The 13,386-nt window shown below is 33.1% G+C and overlaps 1 protein-coding gene across 2 annotated transcripts; it reads left to right on the forward strand.

Moving 5' to 3' along the window:
- Positions 1-1,981: 1,981 nt before the first annotated feature.
- On the forward strand, positions 1,982-10,601 carry LOC108759278 (lysine-specific demethylase 4B). Of its 2 annotated transcripts, none has more exons than XM_018504633.1 (11): positions 1,982-2,131; positions 4,435-5,225; positions 5,309-5,514; positions 5,625-5,980; positions 6,094-8,858; positions 8,967-9,149; positions 9,240-9,539; positions 9,618-9,809; positions 9,968-10,081; positions 10,170-10,262; positions 10,407-10,601. In XM_018504633.1, the coding sequence occupies exons 2-11, from the start codon at positions 4,452-4,454 to the stop codon at positions 10,503-10,505; spliced, it is 5,082 nt and encodes a 1,693-aa protein (XP_018360135.1). In that variant the 5' UTR covers positions 1,982-2,131; positions 4,435-4,451; the 3' UTR covers positions 10,506-10,601. The 2 variants fall into 2 exon arrangements, with proteins under 2 accessions (XP_018360135.1, XP_018360134.1); XM_018504632.1 differs by lacking the exon at positions 1,982-2,131 and adding an exon at positions 2,702-2,769 and having other exon boundaries at positions 10,407-10,505.
- Positions 10,602-13,386: the final 2,785 nt, after the last annotated feature.

The following is a 13,386-nucleotide window of genomic DNA, read 5'->3' on the forward strand; positions in this document are numbered from 1 at the left end:
AGCCACTCACAGCGCTTGAGACTACAAAGCTCCTAAGCACCAGTCGCTGTGATTGGTGGTGTCCAATTGAGCCGTGGTCAATCGGGATCACTCCATAGATAAGTACGTTTAGACATCCCAGATAGGAATATGACGTATTTGTCATTATTTACAAAATTATATAATATAATGATATTGTATAATTACATAATATTATCTTATTTCCAGTTGAGACATTCCAAATAGTACAAACTTATGTACAAGTTTGTGCGTTGCTACACGTTACGCTATGCGTTATGCGTTATGCCTTATGCATTACGCAAAAGTCTGTGTCGTGGCCTTAATGCGGGGTCTACAATAGAAGTCGTAGCAGTCGTAGGGCCTTAAGTCGTAGAAAATTGACCAATTATAGTCGATTATTCTTCTCATATTCTATTGTGATTGGTTAATTTTCTACGACTTAAGGCTATCGCACATGAAATGCATAACAGAGCATACGCGTAACATAAGACTGCTGGACCAATGAGCATCTAGCATAATGTCGCCATATTGATTTACATAAGATGCTCATTGGTTTAGCGGCCTTATGTTATGCTTATGCTCTGTTATGCATTTCATGTGCGATAGCCCTTAAGACTCTACGACTGCTACGATTTCTATTGTAGACCCAGCTTTAGAGCCCAGACACAAGCTTTTGCATAACGCATAACACATAGTGCATAAGCGAATCAACTAATCAGAAGCTTTCCTTTCCTCTCATTCCATGGAAAAAAAGAATTTCGATTGGTTGATTCCCTTATGCACTATGCATTATGCGTTATGCAAGAGTGTGTGCTGCGGCCTTTAAGGGCATTCCACACAAACTTACATAGTTGCATAAATATATGCATAAAGAAAATCATCCAATCGTAGTTTATGTTTGTCTGTATGACAGAAATGTGATTGGATAATTTTCTTTATGCATATGATTAAGGCTGCGTTCGAGGAGCGCGCTATCAACGCTACTTGTGTCATACTATCCTTGTTTCACATTTAATGGACGATGAAGATAGAATGACACAAATAGCGCTAATAGCGTCTCCCCGAACCCAGCCTAAGTGGTTCTGCAAGTTTGTGTGGAATGGCCCTTAATGGCCGCAGCACAGACTCTTGCATAACGCATAATGCATAGTGCATAAGCGAATCAACTAATCAGAATCTTTCCTTTCCTCTCATTCCATGGAAAAGAAGAATTTTGACACCGACGAGATATTTTAAAGACCGTCAATCCTGGGCAAATTTTCGGCGGTATAAAAAAGGCCCCAACGGCTCGGAGGTAATTCGAGAACGCTGACATTATCGACAATTGATATAAATTTGCTATTATTAATATAAATATTTGACTCATGAATTATTAAATTCATGATTACATAAATGTCCCATAAATAATTTTTTATTACGTAAATGTCCCACGAATAAATAAATTTTTTATTACATAAATAAATATACATACTTGTAAAGCTGTAATACCTTATATATTGCAAAAAAATCACAATTTTTTCTCTGCAATTATCATCTTTATTGATAATCAAACTTTGATGATAACACTGAAATCTCAATTTTAAAGAAAAATCGAGTATCATTGAGTTATAAATGCATAAATACATCTACTAAACTAATAATTCATAAAATTAGTACAATATTATCAGTTTTTAACTTTTAATCGCTTCAATATTCACAAGGACGCGAACTCCCGTAAGGATGTCGGCCTTTAATAGTATCTCGTCGGTGATTTTGATTGGTTGATTCCTTTATGCACTATGCATTATGCGTTGTGCAAGAGTGTGTGCTGCGGCCTTTAATTACGTCGCTGGTGACGCTAGTGCACGCCACTAGCTCACCGAAGTCACCGTTGGCGTACGTGACAAACGCCGAAAATTCGAATCTCGCACGCGTCAGACAGATGGCGCTCCGGTCACGCGACCTAATCTGGAGTTGAGCTGGAACGCCACCTTGCCGTATACGTACGGACGACGCGCGACTCAAAGCTGCTCAAAGCATCAGCTACCACGACGGTGCGCGTGTGTGTGTCTTCGAAAATTGTGGTATTCACGTTAGCATTTCGCAGACGATGATACTGATACAGGAGAGGTGATCCCTAGGCTTGTCAGATGTAAGTATCGCTCGTTTTTGCGATCCAGGCGCGACGACGCCGCTTCTGTCCACCCGTTTCTCTCCGTCCCGGTGCTACCGCTGAACTCCTCTCGCAACATGCCTCCGCGTCCGCCACAGTCACTCACGCACATATCAGATTAATCGGATAATCGCTGAAAAAAGAACAGTTATTTCGCGCGGCGGAACGAGCGGATGTCGAGTGTATCGGATGGATTGTCCGTTACGAAAAAGTATCCACCCGAGGGAATCCTGGCAACAATAGATAACTACCATTTTGTTTATAGACTCCTTCCATCACCACCACCACTACCACCACCACCACTACCACCACAACACCATCGGAACCCCTCCCCCTCACTCCTTTTCATTGTAGTTTCGAAAGCTTTGAATTTCTGTCGTACTACGCTTTCTATTCGGCATCTCGTTGACCACGTGTTCGATTTTTTACATTTTTTGTTTTTCCTGTCTTCCTCATTGCCGCCTCAACTTGTTTCCTCATGTCATCTCGCGCATCGGATGCACACAACCGCTGTTTATTTACGCAAGTCGCACATGGGCTGATGGGCATCCTACTTAGATCTTGAACGCGGGATCCACGTGTGGAATGTTTCTGTCGAAGACTGAATGAGAAGCAGCGTAATATTAATTTGTATATTGTACGCTGTAATACGAATGCTGGTTTTTAACACTTGCCGGGAGTATCATGTCGGTCTGGCCAAAAATGTAATTAGCATACAAGCGTGATTCAATACTATCCCGATGAAGCGTCACCCGTCAATGAAGCGTGACATTTCTTCTTATGCTCGATCCTTAGGAAACGTAATAAATTGTTTCACTGATAAAATTACTCACAAAATTGATTAAATGTCTTAAAATATCAATTTTATAACTAAAAAAAAATGGAGTGAAAGAAGAATACGTAAAAATGATTAAGCTATGCATATATTACACATTTTTTATTAAAAAAAAATACAAACGTATTATTATTTCTGTAGAATAATGCCTTTTTTAATATATATTTGAAATTTTTAAGACAATTTCGTGAGGAACTCAATAAATCAATAAGGAGTACGTTGCATGTATTAAGGAGTAAATACACTGTATGTTTTTTTATTAAATATTTTTTATGTTTTTTTTTTAGTTAAAAAGCAAAAATTGCTTGAAACGTATGCATTTGCTTGGTCGTCCATACTTTGTGATTTTGTAATTATAATTGATCCGCGTCGATATAATTCAGTTATGTAATTGAAGGAAGGTGTTTCATCATCTCACTATACTTCTATAATCATGTTCCACAAATTTTGGTAATTTTAATATCTTCACAATATATATGCTTTACACATAGTCTTATCGCATAGTTTATTTATGTATTATGATTTAATTGAAAAGATAGAAGTGCAATTATATTTTGTTTTGGGATTCATAAGACGTTAAAGTCTTTTTCCATCAATAAAATCCAGTAAATTATTGCAAGAATTATTGCTATGTATTAGTACCCATATAGCATGACAATAATTCCAACATGTTGCTGCACTATTGCTAAAATGTTTTATGCTATCTGGATATTATGTTTTTCTAATGCTTAACCCTTAAGCGCCACGCTATGAGAACTATAGTTTCCACTTTCCAGCAAGATGACGTTATTTGTCATCATTTTGATGTCAAAATAATGACGAACAACATCAACTTGCTGAAATCTTTAAGTGTCACACTATGAGAACAATATAGTTCCCAAGTAGCAAGATGATATCATTTGTCATCATTTTAATATCGGAATAACATTAGCTTGCTGGGAAGTATATTTTTATCAGTAGATCTCATGCTTGAGGATATGACATACTGAATCCAATTTAATTGCTTATAACTTTCGTAGAAATTAACATTTTGTAAACAATTTGTTTTTCAATCAAAATGCCAGACATTAAGAAGCATACTAAGTAAATATGTATGTATCTTTATTACTAAAAAAGTTATAAGCAATGAAAAAAGTATTGGAAAAAAGTCGAGTATTCCACTTTAGAAAGCATTTAAGAGTTAAAGACAGATAACCATTCTCCCTTTCTTATGGATATTAAATTATGTGTGTTTTTGTAATCTTTAAATATAAAATGCAACATTATATATATAAAATTGTTATGCTTAATTTCGATTATAGAAACAAATATTGTGAATGATATTTTTCCAAGAGATTTTGTTCTTTGCCTCACAATAATATATATATATATATATATATATATATATATATATATACATTTTAGAGTGTTATTACATATCAAACATTAAAAAAATTTTTATTCGCAGTTATAATAAATTCAACGATGGCTAGTAATGCAAGAGGGATACCCCGTATACAGGTCTTTAGACCAACATATGAGGAATTTAAAGATTTTACGAAATATGTGGAATATATGGAAAGTCGAGGAGCTCATAAAGCTGGTTTGGCAAAAGTAATACCACCATCCGAATGGATTCCCAGAAAGAAAGGCTATAATCTAGATGAGTTAGATCTTACTATCCCAGCGCCAATCTGCCAAGTTGTCACTGGAAAACAAGGACTTTATCAACAAATTAATATTCAAAAGAAGTTAATGACAGTACAAGAATATAGTAAATTAGCCAATTCTGATCGTTATGCTACTCCTCGTCATTTTGACTATGAAGATTTGGAGAGGAAATACTGGAAGAATATAACGTACGTAGCGCCGATATATGGCGCAGATGTATCTGGTTCTTTAACGGATCCAGATGTGAAAGAGTGGAACATCAATCATTTAGGAACAATTCTGGATTATGTTAATAAGGATTATGGTATATCCATCGATGGTGTTAATACAGCTTATCTGTATTTTGGAATGTGGAAAACTACATTTGCCTGGCATACAGAAGATATGGATCTATATTCCATAAATTATTTACATTTTGGTGCGCCGAAAACATGGTACGCTATACCTCCGGAACATGGACGTAGATTAGAGAGACTAGCTAGCGGCTTTTTCCCAACCAGCTATCAAAATTGCCAAGCCTTCTTGCGCCACAAAATGTCTCTTATATCTCCTCAAATATTAAGGCAGTATTCTATTCCATGTAACAAAGTAAGTTTGTTTTCTACTTACGCTGCTTAATTTTATATTTCTGTCAGTTTTTTTATATATCTTTCATATTTTTATTCTTGCAGATAACGCAGGAAGCTGGAGAAATAATGATTACATTTCCATATGGTTATCATGCTGGTTTTAACCATGGATTCAATTGCGCCGAATCCACTAATTTTGCAGCACCTAGATGGGTAGAATATGGAAAGAGAGCTACGCAATGTACCTGCAGTAAAGATATGGTCAAAATATCTATGGATACCTTTGTGAAACGTTTTCAACCAGATAGGCATGTTGTATCTAAATTATTTAAAAATAATTTAATTTTATAATATTACTAAACTCAATACATTTACATCCAAATATTTACTATCTATAACTAATCCTCTGATTATACAGGTATGAATTGTGGCTACGTGGTGAGGATGTTGGTTCTCATCCTGAAGATCCTAGACAGACTGCTGCACCAATGCCGTCACAAATGGATCTATTATGTAGTAATAATAGCAATGGTGAATTACCACAAGGCTATTTGAGTGCAACACCAAAAAATAAGCGACATATGATTCATAAGAAAAAGAATATTATACGCACGAATCCTGGTATAAATATGGAAGAACTTGCGAATCGTGCGGATATTCCACCAGATGTTAAAAAGGCCTTACAAGACATTGAATTTGATGAACTAGAAGAACCACCAGATGAACAACAGTTAGAAGTTCTAGAAGACATTTGGCTAAAAGCAGGAGAAATGGGTAAAATAATTACATTTTTGTATATTTTTATTTTTCTTATTGTAATCTTTGTTATTACATATTTCACGTATAGCGATTCACAAATTTTTATTAATCGTATACTTTTATTTTAGAAATTGATGAAGCAACTGTCTATGATGATGGTTACAATCGCAAGAAAAGCAAGAAAAGAAAGAAAAGACAAAATGGAGATAAAGAAAAAAAACCAAAAATTGAATCAAAATCTAAGAAGGAAACCAGCAAAATTACTGCACAGAATGTGAATGTAGTTAAAACTGAAGATGATATGTCTACTTTTGAATACATATCCCAGGAAAATATGGAAGAATTTCCTGTGCCTCAAGGAAATTACAATGATGAAATTATTATAAAAGCTGAATCTACTATAGATCCTCTAAAAATAGAGGGTTATCCCTTAAATGATTTTAATCCTTCAGTTATTGAAAAAGATGGCAAAAGAAAAAAGAGGCATACAAAACATAACGAGCAGAAAAAATTGAAGTCAAAACGTGTGTCTAAAGGTAAACGTAAACGCGACAATATACCGTTTTTCGATGCATCAACTTCAAACGTTTCAGATGCTACTGTGCAAACTGAAGCTAAAGCATTAGATGATCTTAACATATATGCTATAAATAATATGTATAATAACCAAGAAAAATTTAATTTAATGCAGCTAAGCGTTTCGCTTAGTAATGAGCTTAATAAGAAAACTACGAGTACAACTAATACTAATCCGATAAAAAGTTCTGCATTTAACAACGACAAAAAAGACATCACAGAATTAACGAGTGTTACAGAAAACAGAATAACTACTTCACCGACAAATGATAGCAGTGATTCTTCAAAAATGACATTTACAAATAGAAATTTCGAAAAGAACTGTTTTGCTAATGAACAGAACATAAATTCTGAGTGTCAGAACGAAAGTACAAGAACCATGGTTGCTCAAATAGAACAGTTTACAAACGATAAAAATATGGATGTGTTTACAGAAAGCGGGCCAATACAAAGTAATACTCATAAAAGCTTGCTAAAAGCACCTCGTTTGAATGTACCGTCATCGATTACACCTCCCAAATCACAAACTGAAAATCAGCAGATGCAGCAACCTATGCAATCAAAGATTTATCTTGATCATTCACAAAAAAATAGTGTTCTTCTTTTACGACCTGCTTACCCTAAACCTCCAGTTTTACAAGATGAAACGGAAATGCAGTATATAAAAAACGATAGCACAATTCAAAATGCTCCACCATCGTTAGAATTTTCTCTTATTCGGAGGCTTCCATCTGATACTGCTATTACTCAGGTGCCCAATATCAATTGCAAGCACACGTTTCCAAACATTAATCCATTTAAACAGCCTAACACAAATTTAAAGATGAAAATAAATTTGGGAAATTTACCCTATACGAGCAACAGTTCTAAGAAATTAACAGAGACATCCTTGCAAAATATATATCCAAATGCTCCTAAAACGTCTCAAGCAGTCGCATTAGATAAATCGAATATCGTTCCTTTTCTAAATCCATCATCCATAGCACCACAGACAAATCCAATACCCAATACGATATCACAATTTCCAATGTTATCTACCCTGGTAGGTCCTCGGCCTATATTGATACCTATAAGTTCGTGTGTGCAAAATAAAAACACTGATATACCGGCATTTTTGTTACCTGCATCTGCAGTTCAAAACAGTTCAAAACAAGCTATGCCAAAAATTACTGAGAATGCACCAACGCGTCATAGGCTGCAAAAAGGAACATCACGTAGGAAAACATCAGCAAAAAATAATAAGTCAAATAATGCATCTCCAAATACTTCTCAAGTTAACACTGTGAATACTTTCGTTGAAGCTCAGATTAATAATTCTACTGATATGCGGATAAATATGACCGATTCAAACGTGCTATCACGAATTACAAATACGCAAAAAAACATGTTACACGGAAATGAGCGTTTAAATATATCTGACAATAAGACACAGGTACAAGACTTACAAAAGCAAACAGATTTTTCTTTAGATTTAAATTCATCTAAATCAAAACATAAAGCACCTATTTTAAGAAAGAAACCCAAAGAGAAGAAAGCTACAACAAGGAGAAAACAACCATTGGCTATTGCTCCAAAGACTATTATACCTGTGAATATGGCTCCTTCGACCATTGTTCCTGTGAACACTGCTCCTCCAGCTGTTGCAAATATTGCAACAGTTACTCCTCCAGCTATTGCAAATGTTGCAACAGTTGCTTCTCCAGCTATTGCAAATGTTGCAACAGTTACTCCTCCAGCTATTGCAAATATTGCAACAGTTCCTTCTCCAATTATTGCAAATGTTGCAACAGTTGCTCCTCCAGCTATTGCAAATGTTGCAACAGTTGCTCCTCCAGCTATTGCAAATGTTGCAACAGTTGCTCCTCCAGCTATTGCAAATGTTGCAACAGTTGCTCCTCCAGCTATTGCAAATGTTGCAACAGTTGTTCCTCCAGCTATTGCAAATGTTGCTTCTATGACCGATACTCCTATAAGTGTTACTCCTGCGATTACTACTATGCCTGTTGCTACTCCAACTGTTGCTTTGGTGATAGAACCCATAAAAGATCAATCTACATCAACACAATCTGCCGATATGCCACAATTCTGTAGTTCTCTGCCAACATCGGTAATACCAGGACATATTTCTGATATGATTTATCCGAATATACCAAACAATGATCTGCTAAAAGCATTCAATGATTATTGGAGTGCTCAAGTGTCCCATTGTGCAATATGCGCTACTTTTGCCTTGTGTACAAGCGGAAGCAGTAGAATGATGCCACCTGATTGGAAATATTGTACATCAACTACGCTACCTGAAAGTACACCAATATGGGTAAGAAAATAACACTTAATAACTATCAACTTTTCAGTAGCAATCTTCTTTTGAATATATAGCAAAAATTGCAAAGGTATTTATTGAAAAATAATTTATATGCATCAGGTGCCAGCCACTATCTATGCAGCAAACTCTAAGGAACAGGCCATGGAATCAGAGAATAACAAACTTTTACGATGCAGAGAATGTCACGTAACTGTTCATGCATCTTGTTACGGTATAACTATATTACCTACGGATATTCAAAATTGGGCCTGTGACAGGTGTAAAGCTGGCAGAAACGATGCAGTTAGTGTTTAACAAATCTATTTTTTTTGTTTTTGCCATTCACTAAACATTATGTCTTATCTAATTTTGTTTTGTTATTACGAAACACAGATGTGTTGTATGTGCCCAATGTTTGGTGGTCCACTGAAGCGTACCAGTGATAGCAGATGGGCGCATATCTTATGTACGCTTATGGTACCAGGAGCCACATTCAAAGATGCCATAAATAAAGATCCTATCAATGTATTAACGATCGTCGCGGACTCATTACACAAGAAATGTTGTTTCTGCAGCCAAGCCGGTGGAGCGTGCCTGAAATGTAATCAGTGCAATAACGTGTTTCATCCATCTTGTGGTCTTGCGGCAGGCGCTACATTTAGCATACCAGTATATACTTCAGAGGAACTTTGGGTACAGTATTTTCTAAATCGTAAAACATGATTATATCGGTAAGCTTCTAGATGTTGATGTCAATGTTATGGCATTTAGGTAACATGTAATGAACACGATGAAGGCAAAGAAAAGATCCCACAGATACGTCAAGGAGAAACAGTGTGGGCAAAGCATCGTAACAAACGATATTATCAAGCCAAAGTAGGAGCTATCGAGGATACCGTCTTTTATATGGTTACATTTGACGATAAAAGCTTCAGTGATGATTTGTACCCTGTAGATGTAACCGTAAGTTTTAACATTGCATTCTTATCAGTTTAATTCAATTTCTACATAGTTACAATCAATTCCTACCAATTTCTTTAATGATCAAAGATTAAAATTTGTTTTAAAACATACAGTATTATTCGCGACATGCTCTGTACATATATTTTATATTTATTTAGAACTATAAACCTGGAAATACACCTCTACCTGGAGCTGCAGTGACGGTGAACTGGACAGACGGTCAAATATATAATGCCGTCTTCGAAGGTACAAATCATCGAATAATGTTCACTGTAAGTAATTTTTCAGTATATATAGAGATTAATTTGTTCCTTATTGATTACTTAATTATTAATTGTGATTTACATTTTTTCTATTCAGGTGATTTTCGAGGATGGTTCTCAACTTATTTTAAAACGTAATGACATCTACAGTTTACAAGAAGAAATGCCAAAAAGAGTGCGTTCTCGTCTGGTGAGTTTGGTCAGAAATTAATATCATAATGTAATGTTTTTGAACGTGGCTTGTTCTTTTTATTTGATTATCTCTTTTTTTTCCTTCATTACTTACGTTATTCTTATGTTTACTCTTTTCTGTTTCTCTGTTGGTTTATTAAAGTCTGTTGCGACTGAAATGAAGCACCGATCTCATCTTTATGGCACAGAAGGTGAAACAGAGGCGCAAAGAAAAGTGAAACAATTGAAAAATTACGATTGAATGAGTTGTAACAAATTGATGTAAATAATCATTAAGAGAAAGGAGCATAGAAATTCCCTGTTGTAAATAGAAATGTTGTAGTAGAAATTATATTTTATAATCTCGATTGTCATCTTGCAACTTCATTACATCATTACTGAATTTCGGATTGATCGAACAGATTAAAAATTTTACTTTCTCCTTACGTCCAATAATTTTTGTTTTAGTTAACCGATGTTTTCAACGATGAAGATTATAAATACATATAATTTCATTTATGTTAAATTATTAGTTTACAGTATTGTGCTTGTGTAATTGTCCAATACATTCTATATCGTACATAATATAAGCTATTTTATTAGTGTTTATTGGATAAGAATATATATTATACACATGTGTGTATTTAACGGCAACAATGGAAAGTATTGTTGATATTGCTATTATGAACAAATGTTTTATGACGATCTTTATCCGAGACTGATCAAATCGCATAATATATAAAAGAAAAAAGAAAAGATCATTTAAACATTATTTGAACTCAGATTATTATATTCCTTCTTTCTTGGTTTTCTCTTTTTTCTTTTTTTAAAAGAAAATTATAATGTAAAAAATGTTTAATAATTATTTTTAAAAATTGATTAAAGAATATTAAAAATTTCATTAAAATATAAAGACATTTCTATGTTAAATTAATTTTATATTGAACTGAGCTCTCATAATTTTCTTTTTTTAATCTCTTTTTTTTATTTCTCTATTCTAGACGAAAATTTCAACTAATTACCTAAATTATAAGTGAGAATTTTTTCTTATAAAATTATGAGAAATTGTGTATATATAAATTATGTGTTGATGATGTATTTTTCAATATTTCGTTATCAAGTATTTATACTGAAATCTTACTAAATACATTATTTATAAATTGAAACGTTCCACATTTCGTGTACAAAAGATAGATAATCTTTTATATTTATTAATGTATGACTCAAGAACTATTTACAAAAATAAACTGAGATAGAAGGAATAAACATCATCATACATATTTTTCAAAGTGGTTTATTTAAATCTTTTTCATAGTGACAATTATGTAATTTTGTCGATTAGCTGCGTGTATTAGTTTTATGATGTCAATGTAATAAGTATATTACAAGTTTTGTGTTTATTAAGATCAGCGTCATAAAATACTGTAAAAAAAAATTATCAATTATTCATGAACACTTTAAGATATTTTTGAGCTACTTGAAAATCTCCATTGGATATTTATTTTTATTAACATCATAATATATATTTAAAATTTGTTTAATTTAGCAGAAATTTGCTAAGTTTTAAGAAAGAAAGTAAAATCTTTAGAAAAATCACCCTATTAAATTATGCATAAAATTTACGATACAAAGCCACTAAAACACAGATATGATACATTAAGACAGATATGATACACAGATATGGTTAATTAAGATAAAAAAATAGAGACAATTTTATATCATCTAAGATATTGTTTGGATTACAAAATATATATATATATATATACATATATATACAAATAATATAGATGATTTACAAAAAAATTAAAAATGTACATAATTTATATATATAACATAGAGGTACTAATATACAATTTCATATACATGCAATATTCCATAGATTAAATTCAATGTAAATTACTTTATCTTCATGTAATCAATAGATGAAAGATCATATATATTATTGAGTCTTTCATTAATTTTATTTCTAGTCGTTAATTTTATTCTGTTTTAATACTTAAAGTTACAAGAGAGAAAGAGCAAATTAGTAAGAAGTACAGTATTACCTTCCTTAGAAATTACTGTGATGGCAATATCATTTTTATGTATGGTACCTATGTTTATGGCACTTGTATAAGAAAGTATAACGAACAATAGAAAATATTCTCAAGAATTATTAATATACAAGAATAAGACTGGAATTATTGTTATCACTGTTACTATTATCATAAAAATAATTACCTTTCTGTAGATGATGCTATTTAAGTATGCTCTTTTAAATGTAGTTAAAATGATAAGTGTATTCGTATTTTAGCAAATTAATCCATTCTGATTAAGTTTAAATGAGGTATAAACTATAATATTTGTAAGATTAAGGGAGTAAATTTGTCAGTTTGTCATCAACTGTTCAAATTCTCATACTGAAAATAAATTCTATTGTAAACTGTAAGAAGAGATCATATAATGTCGCAAATAAAAAATTTTAAAACAAATTGTAATTGCAAAAATTTATTCTTACTGACTAACTTGCATTGCGCAAACGTGAAACTTCTAATACAAAGTGTATTGTACATTCCTCTGTGTAAAATGTTATTAATCTTGGAAAATTAACCGTAATCTTAGATAACACGCTTTTCGTAATAAATTGTAATGTTTTTTCAATCATCTGCAGTATTTACTGAAAAATGACAATACTTGAATACTATTTAAAGGAAGTTGCAATGTATCTGATTCCAAGATCATATTTTTTAAATAAGATATCTAATATCTTATTTAATATAAGATATTATTGCAATAAATCGGTGATTGATAAGAAATGAAGCTATAATACTGTAATTTTAGTTCCAAACTTAGTTTCTTTTTTCTTCATGCATATGTCTCATTTCTTGAAATTTTCTTTATTTATTCGTATATGTATATATTATATACAGGGTGTCAATTATGTACCGGGACGGTCAAATATTTCGACAACTTCCAACATTAAAAAAAAACGCTGAAACATGTGAAACGATTTTTCAAAAAATCTACTTTCTGCGGGGGGTGGCGCCCCCCCACCTCCAAAGGGACCGGGGGGGTGCGAGGGGGGTCGAAAATCTTAAATGGCAACATAGGGCGAGTGGGGGCTCATTTAAAAGGTAATTTCGAGACGAATCCAAAACACTACT

This window comes from Trachymyrmex cornetzi, unplaced genomic scaffold (assembly GCF_001594075.2).
Source record: "Trachymyrmex cornetzi isolate Tcor2-1 unplaced genomic scaffold, Tcor1.1 scaffold1778, whole genome shotgun sequence".
In the NCBI taxonomy this organism is placed as follows: domain Eukaryota; kingdom Metazoa; phylum Arthropoda; class Insecta; order Hymenoptera; family Formicidae; genus Trachymyrmex; species Trachymyrmex cornetzi.

Coding starts and splice junctions, on each gene's coding strand:
- LOC108759278 (XM_018504633.1), top strand. CDS start 4,452: ATGGCTAGTAATGCAAGAGGGATACCCCGTATACAGGTCTTTAGACCA. Junction 5,981..6,093: donor GCTAAAAGCAGGAGAAATGG/GTAAAATAATTA, acceptor CTTTTATTTTAG/AAATTGATGAAGCAACTGTC. Junction 10,082..10,169: donor ATCATCGAATAATGTTCACT/GTAAGTAATTTT, acceptor TTTTCTATTCAG/GTGATTTTCGAGGATGGTTC.